General features: G+C 35.5%; 1 protein-coding gene across 1 annotated transcript in view; it reads left to right on the top strand.

The window, feature by feature from the left end:
- Positions 1–15,165, top strand: part of ADGRB3 (adhesion G protein-coupled receptor B3) — a 574,188-nt gene that overhangs the window by 193,752 nt on the left and 365,271 nt on the right. Inside the window, exons 3-4 of the mRNA XM_058176574.1 lie at positions 1,464–1,574; positions 9,022–9,183. Coding sequence (XP_058032557.1) covers positions 1,464–1,574; positions 9,022–9,183 — 273 coding nt within the window. The remainder of the gene's footprint in view (positions 1–1,463; positions 1,575–9,021; positions 9,184–15,165) is intronic.

The following is a 15,165-nucleotide window of genomic DNA, read 5'->3' as shown; positions in this document are numbered from 1 at the left end:
TTGTCTTGACTAGTTCCTGCAGTTTTCTTGAAAAGATTTTGGAAGTGGTTTGCCTAGGACTAAGAGAGAGGGACTGGCCTAAGATCACTCATGTGATCATTCATTCCTAAAGCTAAACTAGAACCCATGGTCTTCTGGTTTCTATTCTGATGCCTTAACCAAACTTGCTCACTCGATATAAATAGCAATAGCACTTATATACTATGCCATAGTGCTTTAAAGCCCTCTCTAAGTGGATTACACAGCCAGCATATTGCCCCCAACAATCTGGGTCCTCATTTTACCAACCTCCGAAGGATGGAAGGCTGAGTCCACCTTGAGCCAGTCAGAATTGAACTGCTGGCAGTGCACAGAGTCAGCCTGCAATACTGCATTCTAACCATTGCACCATCAAGGCTCCTGGTTACCTGGTTCATAAAAGAAGATTAAGAAAAAGAACAAGGAAATTTGGTTTAGCTCAATTACTGCTGTACGCCTGCCTGTGTCTGGGTTATGGAATCTGTGCATGCTACTTGTAGCAATGAACAATAGAGCCTATCACACTGATGCTAATTCTGCCAGAACAGTTGTTTCTATTTCTAAAATAATGCCATATGTTGTGATGCTGCACTTTAAAGGTGTTGGGGCACATAGTTATGAGCAATAAAAAAAATTAGGTTTAAACTGCTGGAGATTAAGTGATTTGCCAAAGGCACTGAAAAAAATTAGCAGTGCTGTCTTGTGTTTTAAATAGCATCTCATAATTTCCATGCAGGAGTTTTTAAGATAGGCATTTCCCCCCTATTAAAATCAAAGAGTAATTCTGTTTTAGAATGAACAGCAGGGAGGAAAAAGCCCAGGGACTTCCATGTCTTTTGTAGCAGAGAGTTTTCCGAAGCAATGAAAGTAAAACACAGCTGCTTTTGCATCCAGATTACACAAGGCATTTTGGCCCTGTCGTCACAATACATTTGTACTGCTTTTGTGAAAGTTTCCTTGCCATTCCACTGGTTGGGTGGCTTAAGCAGGAAAACCATTGATCTCAGCAAGAAGCACCAGGAAAACCATTGATCTCAGCAAGAAGCACCAAGTTTTATTGCAGAATGACACCACTTAATATATTGGTGGTAGTTTTCTGGTGTGGTTTGCACTGATTTAAATATTATTTCTTAATATAATGTATGTAGCCTAAATAACTGATTTTGTACAAAGGCTGTTTTTTTAAATGTATCACAATTCTGAAATATTTATATATATATATATTTTAAAAAATAACTTTAAACAAGTTTTAGATTAAAATCTCTTTCCAAACACAGGTTGAGGCATTTAAAACAATATAAAAGAAAGCAAAAACAGGCCTTGTAAACTGATGTTCTACTAATGCCCTCTTCAGGTGTTTTTGTCAAACAACTGCATGAGATAGTATGTGACCTTTTGAGAAATGTCTACGCACAAGCTTTCATAAACCTTTATTCTGTCTTTAGAATTTGGAATGATGGGAGATCATACAATTAAAAGTCAGCGACCTCGATCTGTTCATGAAAAAAGGGTCCCTCAGGAACAAGCTGATGCTGCTAAATTTATGGCACAAACTGGTAATACATTAATTACCTTTTATCTCCTTACTGTGTTTAATTTTAGCAATGCCACTGCATGTCTCCATAATCTTTTGCTGCATATTTGTCAGTTTTCTAAGCTGATACTTTTAAAAAGCCATTTATTCTTATTTTTTTTAACCACCAGTTAAAACTCATAAATAAAAAATCTAAGACTTAGACAAGTGTCCGATACACATGTAATCTAATATGAAGCTTTTAAAACATATTTATTTTGATATTAAAGTTGTATTAAGTTTAAAAACCATAGTTAAATCCCACATTCAGAAAAAGTATACAATTTAGAGTGTGTATGTGTGTGTTTAAAAAAGATGTAGAGTGAATGGCAGATATTTCACAGCTTCAGGTTCAGATTACTGGGTGACAAATTACGTTCAATAAATAGCACAAGTAAGTGTCTCAATTTTCTACTTAGATTTTGTATTATGATGTACCCATGTCTATTTAGAAATCAACCCCGTTTTTACTAATGGGACATAGAGAAAAATGTGCAAAAGATTTTAGCCTACCTTTCCCTATGATTAACAATTCAACAAGAATGAATACCGCATTTCTTAAGCACAGTGACTATAAATTCATATTAGTAAATGAGGTATGATTAAAAATTACAAGCTGTGCTCAGTGACAGAGCACCTCCTTCACAAGCAGCAGTATATCCAGTTTAACCCTCAGCATTTTCAAAGAGTACTGGAAATTTTTTTACCCTCAAATCCTGAGAAGCTACTTCCTACCTGTCATTAGATTAGGTGGATAGTGATGAAGCCTAATAAAAGGCAGTTTTCATTTCATCTAGCCATTTGATTTTCCTAAATGCAGACATATTTTATGGCCCAATACATACCATCAGGTCACTCAAAGTATAATACAAACATCAAGCACAAAATTAACACCATGATCTGGCCAATATAGAGCTTCTTCTACACACAGTTACTTCTCCAGTATGGTTGAGTTTTGTGCAGTTAGGCCATGGACACAAATAAAGCAACAGTAAACACCCAGGGCTGTTGAGGTAAATTTTCTCCATATTGATGTTTTGATATTGGAGGAAGGAATCATGTGATCTGCCCTCTACACACATTTGTGTAATATTCTCCCATGTGTCCTACAGTACATTTCAGTGTGAAATGTTTTCTGTGCTGTAGAGGCTCTGTGTGTAGACAGTCATGATTCTATCAAATAAATTTCTGATATAAATAATTTTTGATAATCTCTTAATTTCATAAAATAGAAAACAGAGTTCTCTGAACTATAATTTAAGACCTGAAAAGCTGATAATCTGAGTTGGAAGATATTTATATGATCCAGTCCAATTCAATTTAACTCCCATTGCTTTTATTATAGTTAAAAACCTTATACATTATCTTTAAAGTGTTTAGTTTTGATCCAACTGAGGCTCCATTCATCGCTGAAAATGTACTATCTTGATTTTTTTAAAAAAAGAACGTTAATCACGTCTCTTGCAATCACAACAGGACTTGGCCTTTCTGGACATTCAAGCAGCCATATAATGCCAGCTTCTTATGACCCAAAGTTTCTCAGTCTGATTTCACAGAATTAACATAAAATGGTGTGATTGTCTGCTATAGTAGCCTGTAGATGAAATAATGCTCAAGCACGTACTTCAACACACTTACAGTGATCCATAGAGAACAACACTATAAATACATCTGCCCTTCTGAGTAAATAATCTTATGATTCAAAGAAAATGAATATTTAAATCCACTCCCCAAAGCATTTTCCAAAATCCTGATTTGATAATCAAGTATCTTATATCGGCCTTTTCAAACAAAAACCACTTGTCTAACATAGAACAAAACCACTTGTAGTTTGCATATTGTAGGTTAATTCATTCTGCAAAATATTATGCTCTGTTTTTCAACACAGTTACTAATATCTAGTCCATCTCTTCCTTTTTCCATTCTGATTTTCTTTTAGTACTGATCATTGCATATGTGATTCACTGTGAACCTTTTCTTTTCTTGTGATAAAATTAATGTTGTATTGCCTTCAGTAGCATTATTAGACTCTTCTAACATGCATCTACATTTATCTGTACTTGCTCGGAAATTAATAAGATTGATAAGCGGAATTAGAAACGGCATTCATTTGTTTCTGTGACTTGAAGTTATTCCTTGTTTATTTTCCTTTATGTATTTTTTTTTAAAAAAAGCCTAGGTAATAAACTCTGATTATTTGTCATATCGTATAGTTATTTATGAGTAGCAGTTAGAATTGTTCAGAATGGATTTGTTGTGATATCTATGAACTCATTTCTCTGTTTTAAACAAAAAATAATTAAAAAATGGGGGGAAAGACAAATTTTGATGTAAGAGATATTTTAAGGGGGAAGAACCCTTATTTTTATGCTGCATTCATGTGTCTGGTTACTCTCCACTGCTGACATTGAAACACCTCCATCCAGAATACATTTTGTGCTTTTCTCTAGTGAATGCACAGTTTTTCTTCTTTCAGGCAGCTACACTTTCACTTCAGTGGAGAATGGAAGACCACTTTTTCCCATATGTGTCCTGCCTTTTCCATTGAAGAGAACTGAGAAGCCTTTGTAGATGAAGAAGCTGTAGGATTTTTATTCTCAAATAAATGAGAAAAGATCCTTTTCCTGCATTTACATGGACTGATGTGGGTTCATAATGAAGTATCCCTATTATGTGTCTTTTTTATTTTAGTTTCAATTAAGAGAGGAGAGTGTGGGTGGGGAATATATTAAATGAAGGTGCTAGATGTTTGTTGGAGGAAGAATTTGATCATCACCATGCTTCAAAAAAAAAAAAAAGTCCACAAGTGTTCATTGGCCCTAACAGCACATGGCTGCAGCATGACTGTATATATTCTCCAAACATGAGTTATGCTTTCCTCCATATTATCCTCTCTTTAGGTATTAAGAATTTAAAATTAACATCCAGGTAAGTGTGATATAGATTTTTGGGCCATTTTACTCAATACATTTTATTTTGGCTACTTTTTAAATGTACTTTTGCGTTTATAGTTCAGATCACTCTTAGTATTTAGGATAGTAGCAAGACTTTAGGAATCTGCTCCAGACAAAATAAATTCATGCTGAATGTAAGCAAAAATTAAACTTTCTGATGTTTTTAATGCAAATCATTGTATGACGGTCTGATTTCACAGGGTCCTCCTAAATGTCCAGTATCTATTCAATCCCTCGGGGGGGAAGATATAATTAATCCAGTGGGTTATGTGCTACATGTATCTCTTTGTAAAAAGGGTTGAGTACATTCAGTAAAATTTGTGAGACTTGCTCAGGCACAGCTGATGGCAGCATATGCTTCTAGAATTCTGGCGTGTATTATAAAAACAATATGTATGTACTCCATAGCTGCCATCTCTTCATGTCTTAGTTATATAAGCTTGGTGCAATCAAGAAAATACTTCTAATATAACTTTTAATTAGACACAGAGAAGAGGATCCTCTCTTAGTCTTCAGTCCCATTACCAAAGTCATGAATGAAAGCTAAATCCCAGTTGACAGTAAGGACTAATTAATTCAATGGAGTACACAAAGCTCAGTAGTGGGGTGTACACAATGTGGGTAGCTGTCTCCTGAGCCATGAATAGTGCAGTCAAATGCTTGTCCCCCTCTGACTTGCCACAGACAAAAACCTATTCCACAATCTAATGAATCTTAGAATTGTTCAATAACGAATCAACAGATTGCTTCCTGATTTAAGGTACAAATGTAACTGGTAGATGTGAATTTCCCATGCTATCCTCTCCTAGCAGGTTTTATCCCAGTACCCAAAGCCATACATTGGGACTCCATTGAATCGTTAAGCTATGGGACCAAGGCAGGGGGTTTGCAGAGGTTCAGGAGAACCTCTAGCTAAGATACTATGCAGTGTGGAGAACCCCCGAATCCCACTCCTGGTTGGCCCTGCCCACCCTGCCCCTCCCAGGAAACCCCCCACGCAGCCTGTTTTGGATGCAGGTAAGTTCAGGGCACGTGCAGAGGCTCGGGGAGGGAGAAAAACAGGCCTAACAGAAGTTCGGGAAGGCTGGAAAGGGGCCTGTTTCTGGCCTCCAGAGCCTGGGGTGGCCATTTTCACCCTCCCAGAGGCTCGAGAAAAGCCTCCAGAGCCCGGGGATGGCAAACCCACCCACCCCCGTCATGGTTCAGGAGGCCAACAATGCCACACCCACCATGGCCACACCCACCTAGCAACCAAGCAGAGAACCCCTTGCTAAAATGTTTGAAGCCCACCCCGGACCATGGTCAGAGAAGGAGGGGGAAAACTCCCAAATGGGGTGGTGCCCTCAATTATCCAAATTTTCCTTTCCAATCAGGCTTCTGCATATCAGTTTATATCATCCAATATGGTCTCACAACCATCAGTGAAGTATTTGAAGGCAGAACACTCTCAGCATTTACCACACCTTAAATGTTTTTGTTTACCCCCAACAGAGCACTGTTAGCTCATTCCACTAATCTTGAACAACAAAAATCTTTAACACTTTTGTCACTGTTTTGTTAACAGTTCATAATCTTTGTGAAGCAGATGAGCGGCCTTCCTACCTTTTCCTCACTACATCATATTACATAGGCACATTACACAGCCATAGTACCCTCCTTTCCTGCTCCCAGTTTTGAATGTAGAGGGGCACAGAGAGATATATGAGCTCCTGAAGGTTGTTCAGGAGAGATATATGTGCTCCTCTTTAAGGTTGTTGTCACTTATTTACATGTCTGAAGCAGACAATGAGCTAGGAATGGAATCTGTGCAAACATTTAAAATCCCATTCCATATTTGACCCAAATGTACTTTTTCAAGAGGCAACTGGACTTTTTTGTTTTTCTATGAAGACGTTTCACTTCTGAAGCTGAAGAAGCTTTTTGGATCATCTTCAAGCAAAACGTCGTTAAAGAAAAACAAGAAAGTCCAGTTGCCTCTTGAAGAAGCACCTTTGAGACAATCATGACCTGGATGACTGAGAATCTCCATAGACATTCCATATTTGAGATGCCTTATCCATCTCCCTGTTTTTTAATCTAATGTCAGTCATATCTATGATAATGGCTGATTTCTTCTAATTAGATACATTTCATTTTGTCAATCAATCTATTCATCAACACCTGTCACAACCAATGCAGTAAGTGAAAATCCTTGAGTCATGTTATATTTTGGAAACCACATTGCCAAAGTCTCATTCCCTAGATGTGAAACATTTAAAAAAAACATATTAGCACTGGGATTTCTGTGCAGATAGACATTTTGAACCTATAGATGTCTTACTAGAAAGTTGGTTAATATATTTCAGAGTATATCATGCCATGGATAGTGTAAAGTTTTGTTCCCATCTCAATGTTTTAACTACAGAAACCTATTTTACATGTCTCACTTGATAGGAATGGAAAACATTCATTCCTATTCTTGAGGAAGAGAAAGGCAGGCAAGCAGGCAGGCAGGCAGAAAGGAAGGAAGGAAAGAAGAAAGGGGGAAAGCAAAGAGAAAGAGAAAAATACTATATGTTTCTTGCTTGGAAAAACCCTAGCAACCTTTCAATGCTTTCAACATTATTTCCTGTTTGAAAAATTAAGAACTAGGCTATCTACTGTTTGAAAAGTTAAGAGATAGGCTAAGCATAATCATACAAGTTATCATATATCAAGTCAAAACCAGAAAATAAACAAACACAAGTGATTCACATTATTCTCACTCCACTTCTTAATGAAATGAATAGGGCTGCTAGATTTTAGGCTTAAGTTGATTTTAGGATAATATGGATGAAGTGAATGTCTTCTTCTGTAAAAGCATAAAAGAAAGACATTCTTTACATTTTTTTTGTTTCTGTGGAAAGGCAGAAACTTGATAAGAACGGTGACCATCTGTATCTTTGTAATTATCCAGGAAAGCAAGCCCCCCTTCAAATATCATTACTGAGTTTTATTTTTAAGGTGACAAAAGAGGACAATGTTCTCTTACATGGAACATTATTATACCGATTGCATTTAATTTAAGTTGCATTTATATTTAATCACATTAAGTATTGTTCTGAATATATCTACTCCTTTGCTTTGGCCTGCCCACTTTTTGGAATGTGGCTCGTTACCTGCCATTCAAAGACTTAGAGCGTAACCCTTGGTCTAAAAAAAAGTGTGGTCTTTTTTAGGGCACAAGAGTAGAGTGGTTTGTATTTATTTGAAACTGGGTAGGATTCAGAAGCATAGTAGAGGAAAGGAGCAATGGATGTGCATGGCTTCAGAAACAGTTCAGAAAAAAAGTGCTTTATCTGCCTACCACCCTTTAATGCAATCACGTTATTCCCTGGGATCACATAGCTGCCACATGAACCTCAGAAATGATGTAATTGCTATGGTAGGTACTACATTTCCATCCTGTGCGAACTAAAGGACCTTTTCAGAATTGAATCTGAAGCACAGCAGCACACTCGTAACATCTTGGCCTTTTCTTGCTGTTACCATTCAATAGCCTTGTCCTTCCCGCATTATAAAGTTTGGAGTAGGGACTCTTTAATAGAAAAAAGTAACTATGTCTGAAAGCAAAGCACATATTGAATACTTTAAATTTAAGAAAAGTCTCTTTCTGATAACACTGCACCTTCACACTGAAGGAACAGTTATAATTTAGTCATTCTTTTGTATTTAATAGTTTTACGCTTGTACATGGCTGACACATTTAGTCATTCATGCCTAAACCAACATTTCTCAAACTTATTCTATGCCACCTAGAGTTATTTGATTGTGAGATGGAAAGCTATATAAATAAGATTTCTATGTAAGTAAGCAAGTTTTTATGGGGAAAATAGATTTTTTTCCCTTTTTCTCACTGGGGAAAACTACTCTGCAGACTATTCTTGGAAATTTCTCCAAGATGTGCCCGACCCTGTCAGAATTGGTTGATACAAAATGGTGGGCAGTCATCATTTTGCTAATATTAGTCCTAACAGGGAGAGAAAGTTATTTTTTCCCATCCCAAGAAGCTAAAACAACTGTTCCTGCTCACTCAGAATTGGCAATAAAAGTCATACTTTCCCGTCCCACAAAATTTTGGGAGAAATGGCCTCACTCAGTTTCTTTGCAAAGAAATTAAAAACTCTAAAATTCCATTTTCATTTTGCTTTGCTACAATTTGGCAAACACTACAGATATTATAAAAATAAATTAAACACACAAGATTAGGTTTGCTTGTTCCTTAATGCCACTCATTACCTGGTTTTCCTTTTACCTTGGAAATATACTTACTTTCTAACTCATTGTATATTTTTTCCAAAAATGCTTAAGTTAGGCGAGCTTTTATTTAAAAAATATGTTATCCTTTTTTAAAAATTTGTTTCTTAACTATTCTTTGCTTGTTTTAGTGTTTTTTAAGTATAACTCTGGCTCTGTACTCATGATTGTATTCATGTTTGCTTATTGTCTTGAATACAGGTGAATCTGGTGCTGAAGAGTGGGCCCAGTGGAGTACATGTTCAGTTACTTGTGGTCAAGGGTCGCAGGTGCGAACCAGAACTTGTGTATCACCTTACGGGACACACTGCAGCGGCCCTTTAAGAGAATCAAGGGTTTGCAATAACACTGCCCTCTGTCCAGGTAGTGTTAGCAGACAATAAATGAATTTGTGGATATTTTTGAACTGTTGAATGCTAACCACTTGAAACACTACTCTTTATACATGACTAGTGACAGGCACTTTACTTAGTGATTTAAATTATTAATCATTGGTTCAAATTACTTCCTTTTGGAACTAGCAATGCGTTATTTGGGGATATTCTGCATTCTAACATTTTAAAGCATTCTTATAGTATTTACTTTGGAAAATAGCTTAACAATTGAACATATTTTACTCTCTAATTGGTTTACAAGATTACAAAGTTAATCTGAAGCTGAAATGATTTAAACTTACCAAGGCCATTAGGTTGTTCTCTTTTGTGGCAACTCAAAATCATAATTTGAGATTACTTAAAAATAAAAAACAGCTTTTTATCTTTAAGTATCTTCTTATGTTTGTGCAACTTAAACCCTCTTCTAGCCTTCTATATATCTAGAAAGGGGACTAGCCTTCTCGCTCCAGCCTCTCATACTACCTTCCTCATGTAGAACATTTCTGGTGTCAGTGTTCCAGGAAACCCCCTCCTGCAGTCAAAATTGAAGTCAATTCAATAGAGAATCTTTTAAAATCAGCCTCCTAAACTATATGGAATTCTTCATCATAACTTTTCATTTGAAGGGCATTGTGGGTTACTGAGCTGAGTAGGCAAGTGTTTGGTTAAGAGAGAGAAATGTCAATTCACAATGTCTAAAGCAACTTTGAATAATCTATAAAAAATTGGGCCCCAAATTTCCATAGCCCTGCTCTCACATAGACGGACAGACAGACAGACAGATAATATTTTTAAAAGTATATAAAACTAATACAAACTAATAAAAAGCAACAAAAGAAAAGAAAAAGTAAAGAAATCCAAGCGAAATTTAAAAGTGTAAGGAAGAATAAAAATAAAATAGAAAAGAAAAGAAAAGAAAAGAAAAGAAAAGAAAAGAAAAGAAAAAAGAAAAAAAGCAAAGAAATAGCTTCTGGTCTTTTTTATAGCTTATAGTTATAAGTACAACTATAAATCTGCTTATTCTATGGTTACAGCATAACTTTCTACAACCTATCTAATCATCAAAAACATAACTCATGTTCATTTTTAACGTTTCATGTAAAAACTCTGTAAGAGATTTCTCATTAGCCAAAAAAAGTAGATATTTTCTTTTTTTCTGAAAAGAAGTCAATTTAGCCATTTCAGAAAGTTCCACCATCTTCACCAACCATTCTTTCATTGTCGATAGTGCTGAATCTTTTCTTCTTTGTGCATACAGTAATCTTGCTGCAGTTATCATGTACAAAAACAAAGTTCCACGTTTTTTTTCCAATTGTTTATCCAACAATTCCAAAAGAAAAACATCTGTTGTTAGCTGTATATTAATCTTTAAAATCCTCTAAATTAGTGTATGTATTTACATCCAGAATTTTCTTGCTTTTAACATGTCCACCAAACAAGATAAAATGTCACTTCTTGTTGCTCATATTTCCAATTTAAATTTGAAATGCCTTTTTATATTTTAAACAATGGTACATCATTTTATAAAAATTCTCTTTAAGTTATAACATAATATAAATTTCAATCCTATATTTTCCCATTGTTCTATCTGTTTATTGTAATCAAAAATGTTAACGTACTTTATCATACATATTTCACTTGTTTTTCTATTTCAGTTTCTATAAAAGTTTCTATATTTTAGCAGTTAAATGTCCATCATTTATACATAACTTTATCTCAAACTCAATCTTACAATGTTGAAACCATGAATTCATTTGTCTACTTTAAATCTTTCTAATAATTATAAATAAAAGAACCATTGGCAACCGTATCCCTCTGCCATCAGTTTTTCCCTTTATTTTATTTGATATTCCCCTTGACAAAATTCTCACGATTAGGTATCTATTCATATTGTTTCTAGTTTATAAAATGCTCCTTATGCTGAGAGCCACAGAGGTGTTTTCGGACACAACCTGGGTTTGTGTCTATTCCATATTCTCAATATGGCACATCTAATATATTCATTTTTAAAATCCATATTAACCTTGACTTTGTTGTGTCAGAAATGTCCATGCCACCCAAATATCAGGCCATGTCCTTCTAACTCTAAAGTCTTCTATTTCTCAGCTATACCCACTGTTTCAGCCAAACCAAACAGCAAGCTACAAAATTTTAAATCAGATAAATCTAGTCTTCTTCTTTTCTTTGCATCTTGTAACATCTTATATTTAACTCCTGCTTTTTTTCTCCTGCCACATACATTTAGATACGTTCTTTTGCCACTGTTTAAATGGTGCATAAGTTATCAAAAGATGTATTGCCTGAAACAAAAACATCATTCTAGAACCAACTTCCACTTTTATCAGAGGAAATTCCCCCGAACAATGACTGTTTTAGTTTTTTCCCATTTTAACATAGTTTTTAAACTTAATTTCATTCTTTAACATAGTTATCTGAAATTACATGTAATTCATATTTGTCATACTGATGCCTAAATATTTTACCTTCTTCTCAATTTAAAACCCATTTAATTCATTAGTACATTTTGGACTTCTATTTTCGTATTTTTTTGTTAAGATTTGTTTATTAATCTTGAAACCTGCTAATGCACCCTTAATGCATTCTTATAATGTACCCATTAATATTTCAATTTCAATTCTCTTTAAAGGATCTCTAGGGCAGAAGGACATCCAGGAAGAAACAAAACAAAACAATCTAAAAAATCTAAAAAAAACCTCACAGTTTTTTAAAAAAAGTTTTAAAATAAGCCTTTTTAAAATCTAATCCTTTTTTTACATGTCTCACTTGATAGGAATGGCAAACATTCATTCCTATTCATGAAGAAAAGGAAGGAAGGGAGGGAGGGAGGGAGGGAAGGAGGGAGGGACTATGGCTCAAGAGAGTAGCCCATCCTGTAATGTATATTTTAAAAAATCCCTCCCAGTCCGACTGCCAGCTTTTACTTTGTAATTGCAAATTACATTTACACCTTCAGTAATCAGGAATCAAAGAGAATCAAAGAATAATCATGAGTCATGCACAAAACTTGGTGACAAAATAGCTCTTCTTTTTACCCTTGAACTGCTAAAGGGTCAGAAGAAAGAGTCCTTTCATGAGTCAAAGCAACAAGGTCAGCCATGCCTTTACAAAATAATCCATAAAACATGGATGGAGTACATTCCACATATTAGCTGAGGCACCAAATCAACAATCCTTTGCATTTTAAAACCCTTCGTTTTAAGGTCTCTACAATCAAAAGGTAGAAAATATAGAATTGTGCAATGATGGATCCTAAAAATTCAGCAAATCAGCCAGTTAGAATTATTCTTTTTTTAAAAAAAAACTTTTTCAAACGTTTCAAAATCAGAAACACACACACACACACAAAGCCAGTGTTTAACAGCCTACCAAATATACCTAAACTTAGGTATATAAGCCCACTCTCTGCATATTATTTTGTCTTGTGGAGTTTTAAGAAGTTGTTCACTTGTTATTCAAAGATGAAGTGTGCTTTTGAAGATGAAGATTCACTGCATTGTAATAAAGGCATCCTAAATTTCAAAATCAACAAAGGTCATAACATGAAGAGTGTGTATGCATACACTCTATCCACATCCTTCAGCCCAGGAAACTAATCAAAGCAATGCTGTCCAATGTTAGTATTTTCTTTCTGTTTTGTTTGTTCCTTTAAGTTCTTCCTGTTTTGTTTTTAAGTCCACACATGCACAAGACTCCAAATATCCATATAACAATGTACTCTGCCACCAGAGGTAGATTTCAGCAGGTTCTGACCAGTTCTGGGGAACCAGTAGAGGTAATTTTGAGTAGTTCAGAGAACCGGTAGTAAAAATTCTGACTGGCCCCACCCCCATCTAGTCTCTGCCTCCTGAGTCCCAGTTGATAGAGAGGAAATGGGGATTTTGCAGTATCCTTCCCCTGGATTGGGGAGGAAATGGAGATTTTACAGTATCCTTCCCCTGGAGTGGGTTGGGAATGGAGATTTTACAGTATCCTTCCCCTGCCATGCCCACCAAGCCACGCCCACCAAGCCATGCCACATCCACCAAGCCACACCCACAGAACTGGTAGTAAAAAAATTTGAAACCTACCACTGTCTGCCACCCCCATCCCCAAGAAAGCAGTGCTTAGTTTGTAGTTAGGCAAACAAGGTATTACAAGTGGAGAAATAGGTGGATTCACAAAGCTCATGAGTTCCTTTTTTGGGATATCTGCTGCTTCCCTGCAAAACTTCACTCCCAACTTACTCCCCTCATTTTAAGCAAATTGGAAGAGTGGAACAACCATCTCTGGTCCAGGAAAAACAGTTCAAAAGATATCTCTCCAATAGACCACTGCAGGCAAGACAACTTCCAGTGACTTTGCTTGAAACAGCATGGTACAGTTGAAACACTTGCCTTTTGTTTTGTGCTCCAAGCATATCAGGGCACGTAAAACCGAAAATTCACATACTTCAGACCTGAGCCATTTGGAGTCTGAGCTGCTTTGTATACATACCTCTTGTTAATTCCAAAGTAAGTAAATTAATTGGAAACTAGTTGAAGAGTTTGCATTCTGATATAGAAGTGAGTGGCATAAATTGATTTTTTTAAATTGCCTGTGGTCCTGCATGTTTGCACAGAATATTGGGGAAGAAATCTGAAGGAATCCAGATTTCCATCTGCTGTTTCTGTTGAGTTTCCTATTGTTTTATGGGAAAGGGGAAAAATGCATATGAGAAATGGGGACTAATGTAAATGTTTAAATAAGTGAATTATAACTAATTATTACAAACTTCTACATATTTCATCCTCTCAGTTAACCATGGTTTATGTCACACCAAACTCAATAATGGCTAATGCTAATTAAATTGGGGTTTGGTACGCAATAAAAACCTGAAATTTCTTTATAACGTTAATATCCAGATTAAATCAAATGTATTGTTTGAAGTTACCGAGATGGAGGGGCTTCATACATGAGGTTGGAAAGAGAGCTTCCATGCTCTTAGATTTGTCACAGTCGCTAAATGGCTTTTCTCCATATAGAAAAACTGTCCATGCAGTTGAACATACATTGGTAAATTGAAATGAAAATCAGTTAAAATGGAAGTTATTATTGACTTACAGTGACTCTGGGACAAATAGATCTTTCACAATATCATTTAAAAGCGTCACAAGAAATGAGAAGGCTTGGGGTGGGATATCCTTTTTGCTCTTCAGTAGTTAATCCCTCCTAGCCACTTTTTAATTTTATGAGATATAGTTATACCAGTCTTAACTTTGCAATTATTGCTAAAATGCTTAAGATTATCCAATCAGAAGAGGGATATAAATTTGGTATTTCCTTCTCCTATTGTATAGCATATTTTCAGCAGAAACTTTATGTCCTCTTTGTTTGAAATTGGAGCTCCACAAAAAAAAAATTCTGTATCTTGTTGCAGTTGGATACTTCCAACCGTCTGATTGTAGAATTGAGTAAAACCAACTTTTATAGCTGCAATATTTTTTTTAAAAAATGAAAGCCTTAATTGCTGCTTTTTATTCAGGAAAATGGAATCCTTGGCAGAGGTGATGCAATAGTTTTTAGACCTGAATACTTAAAATAAATGCCAACATATTTTATAGAGACTAAAGGATTTCACATGGCTGAAGAGATAATTATGAAGTTTATTATTTCATTTATTGAGTATCTAAATCATTATTCAAAAGCCAAATACTGCAATCATGCCTTTGAAAAAAAAAAGTATTAATGAGATTAGTACACTTAATGGCAAACCAGCTTCATTCATGTTCAAACCTGATTGCGTTTATTGAACTTATTACAACAGCAATAAATTCCTTATTTTCTTCAGAGTGAATGAAACCAGTTATGGAAAGAATAAATGCACTAGGTTAAAAGAAGGAAGGTTTTGGCTGGATACATTGAGACATCTGAACTTAGAACTGAAAAGCACCATGAAAGTATACAATAGGGTAGTATTTTACATTCTCTGCTC

Source organism: Ahaetulla prasina, chromosome 1, assembly GCF_028640845.1.
Source record: "Ahaetulla prasina isolate Xishuangbanna chromosome 1, ASM2864084v1, whole genome shotgun sequence".
Lineage (NCBI taxonomy): Eukaryota > Metazoa > Chordata > Lepidosauria > Squamata > Colubridae > Ahaetulla > Ahaetulla prasina.
The sequence above is the reverse complement of the archived record's forward strand: the minus strand, read 5'-3'. Positions and strand labels throughout refer to the sequence as shown.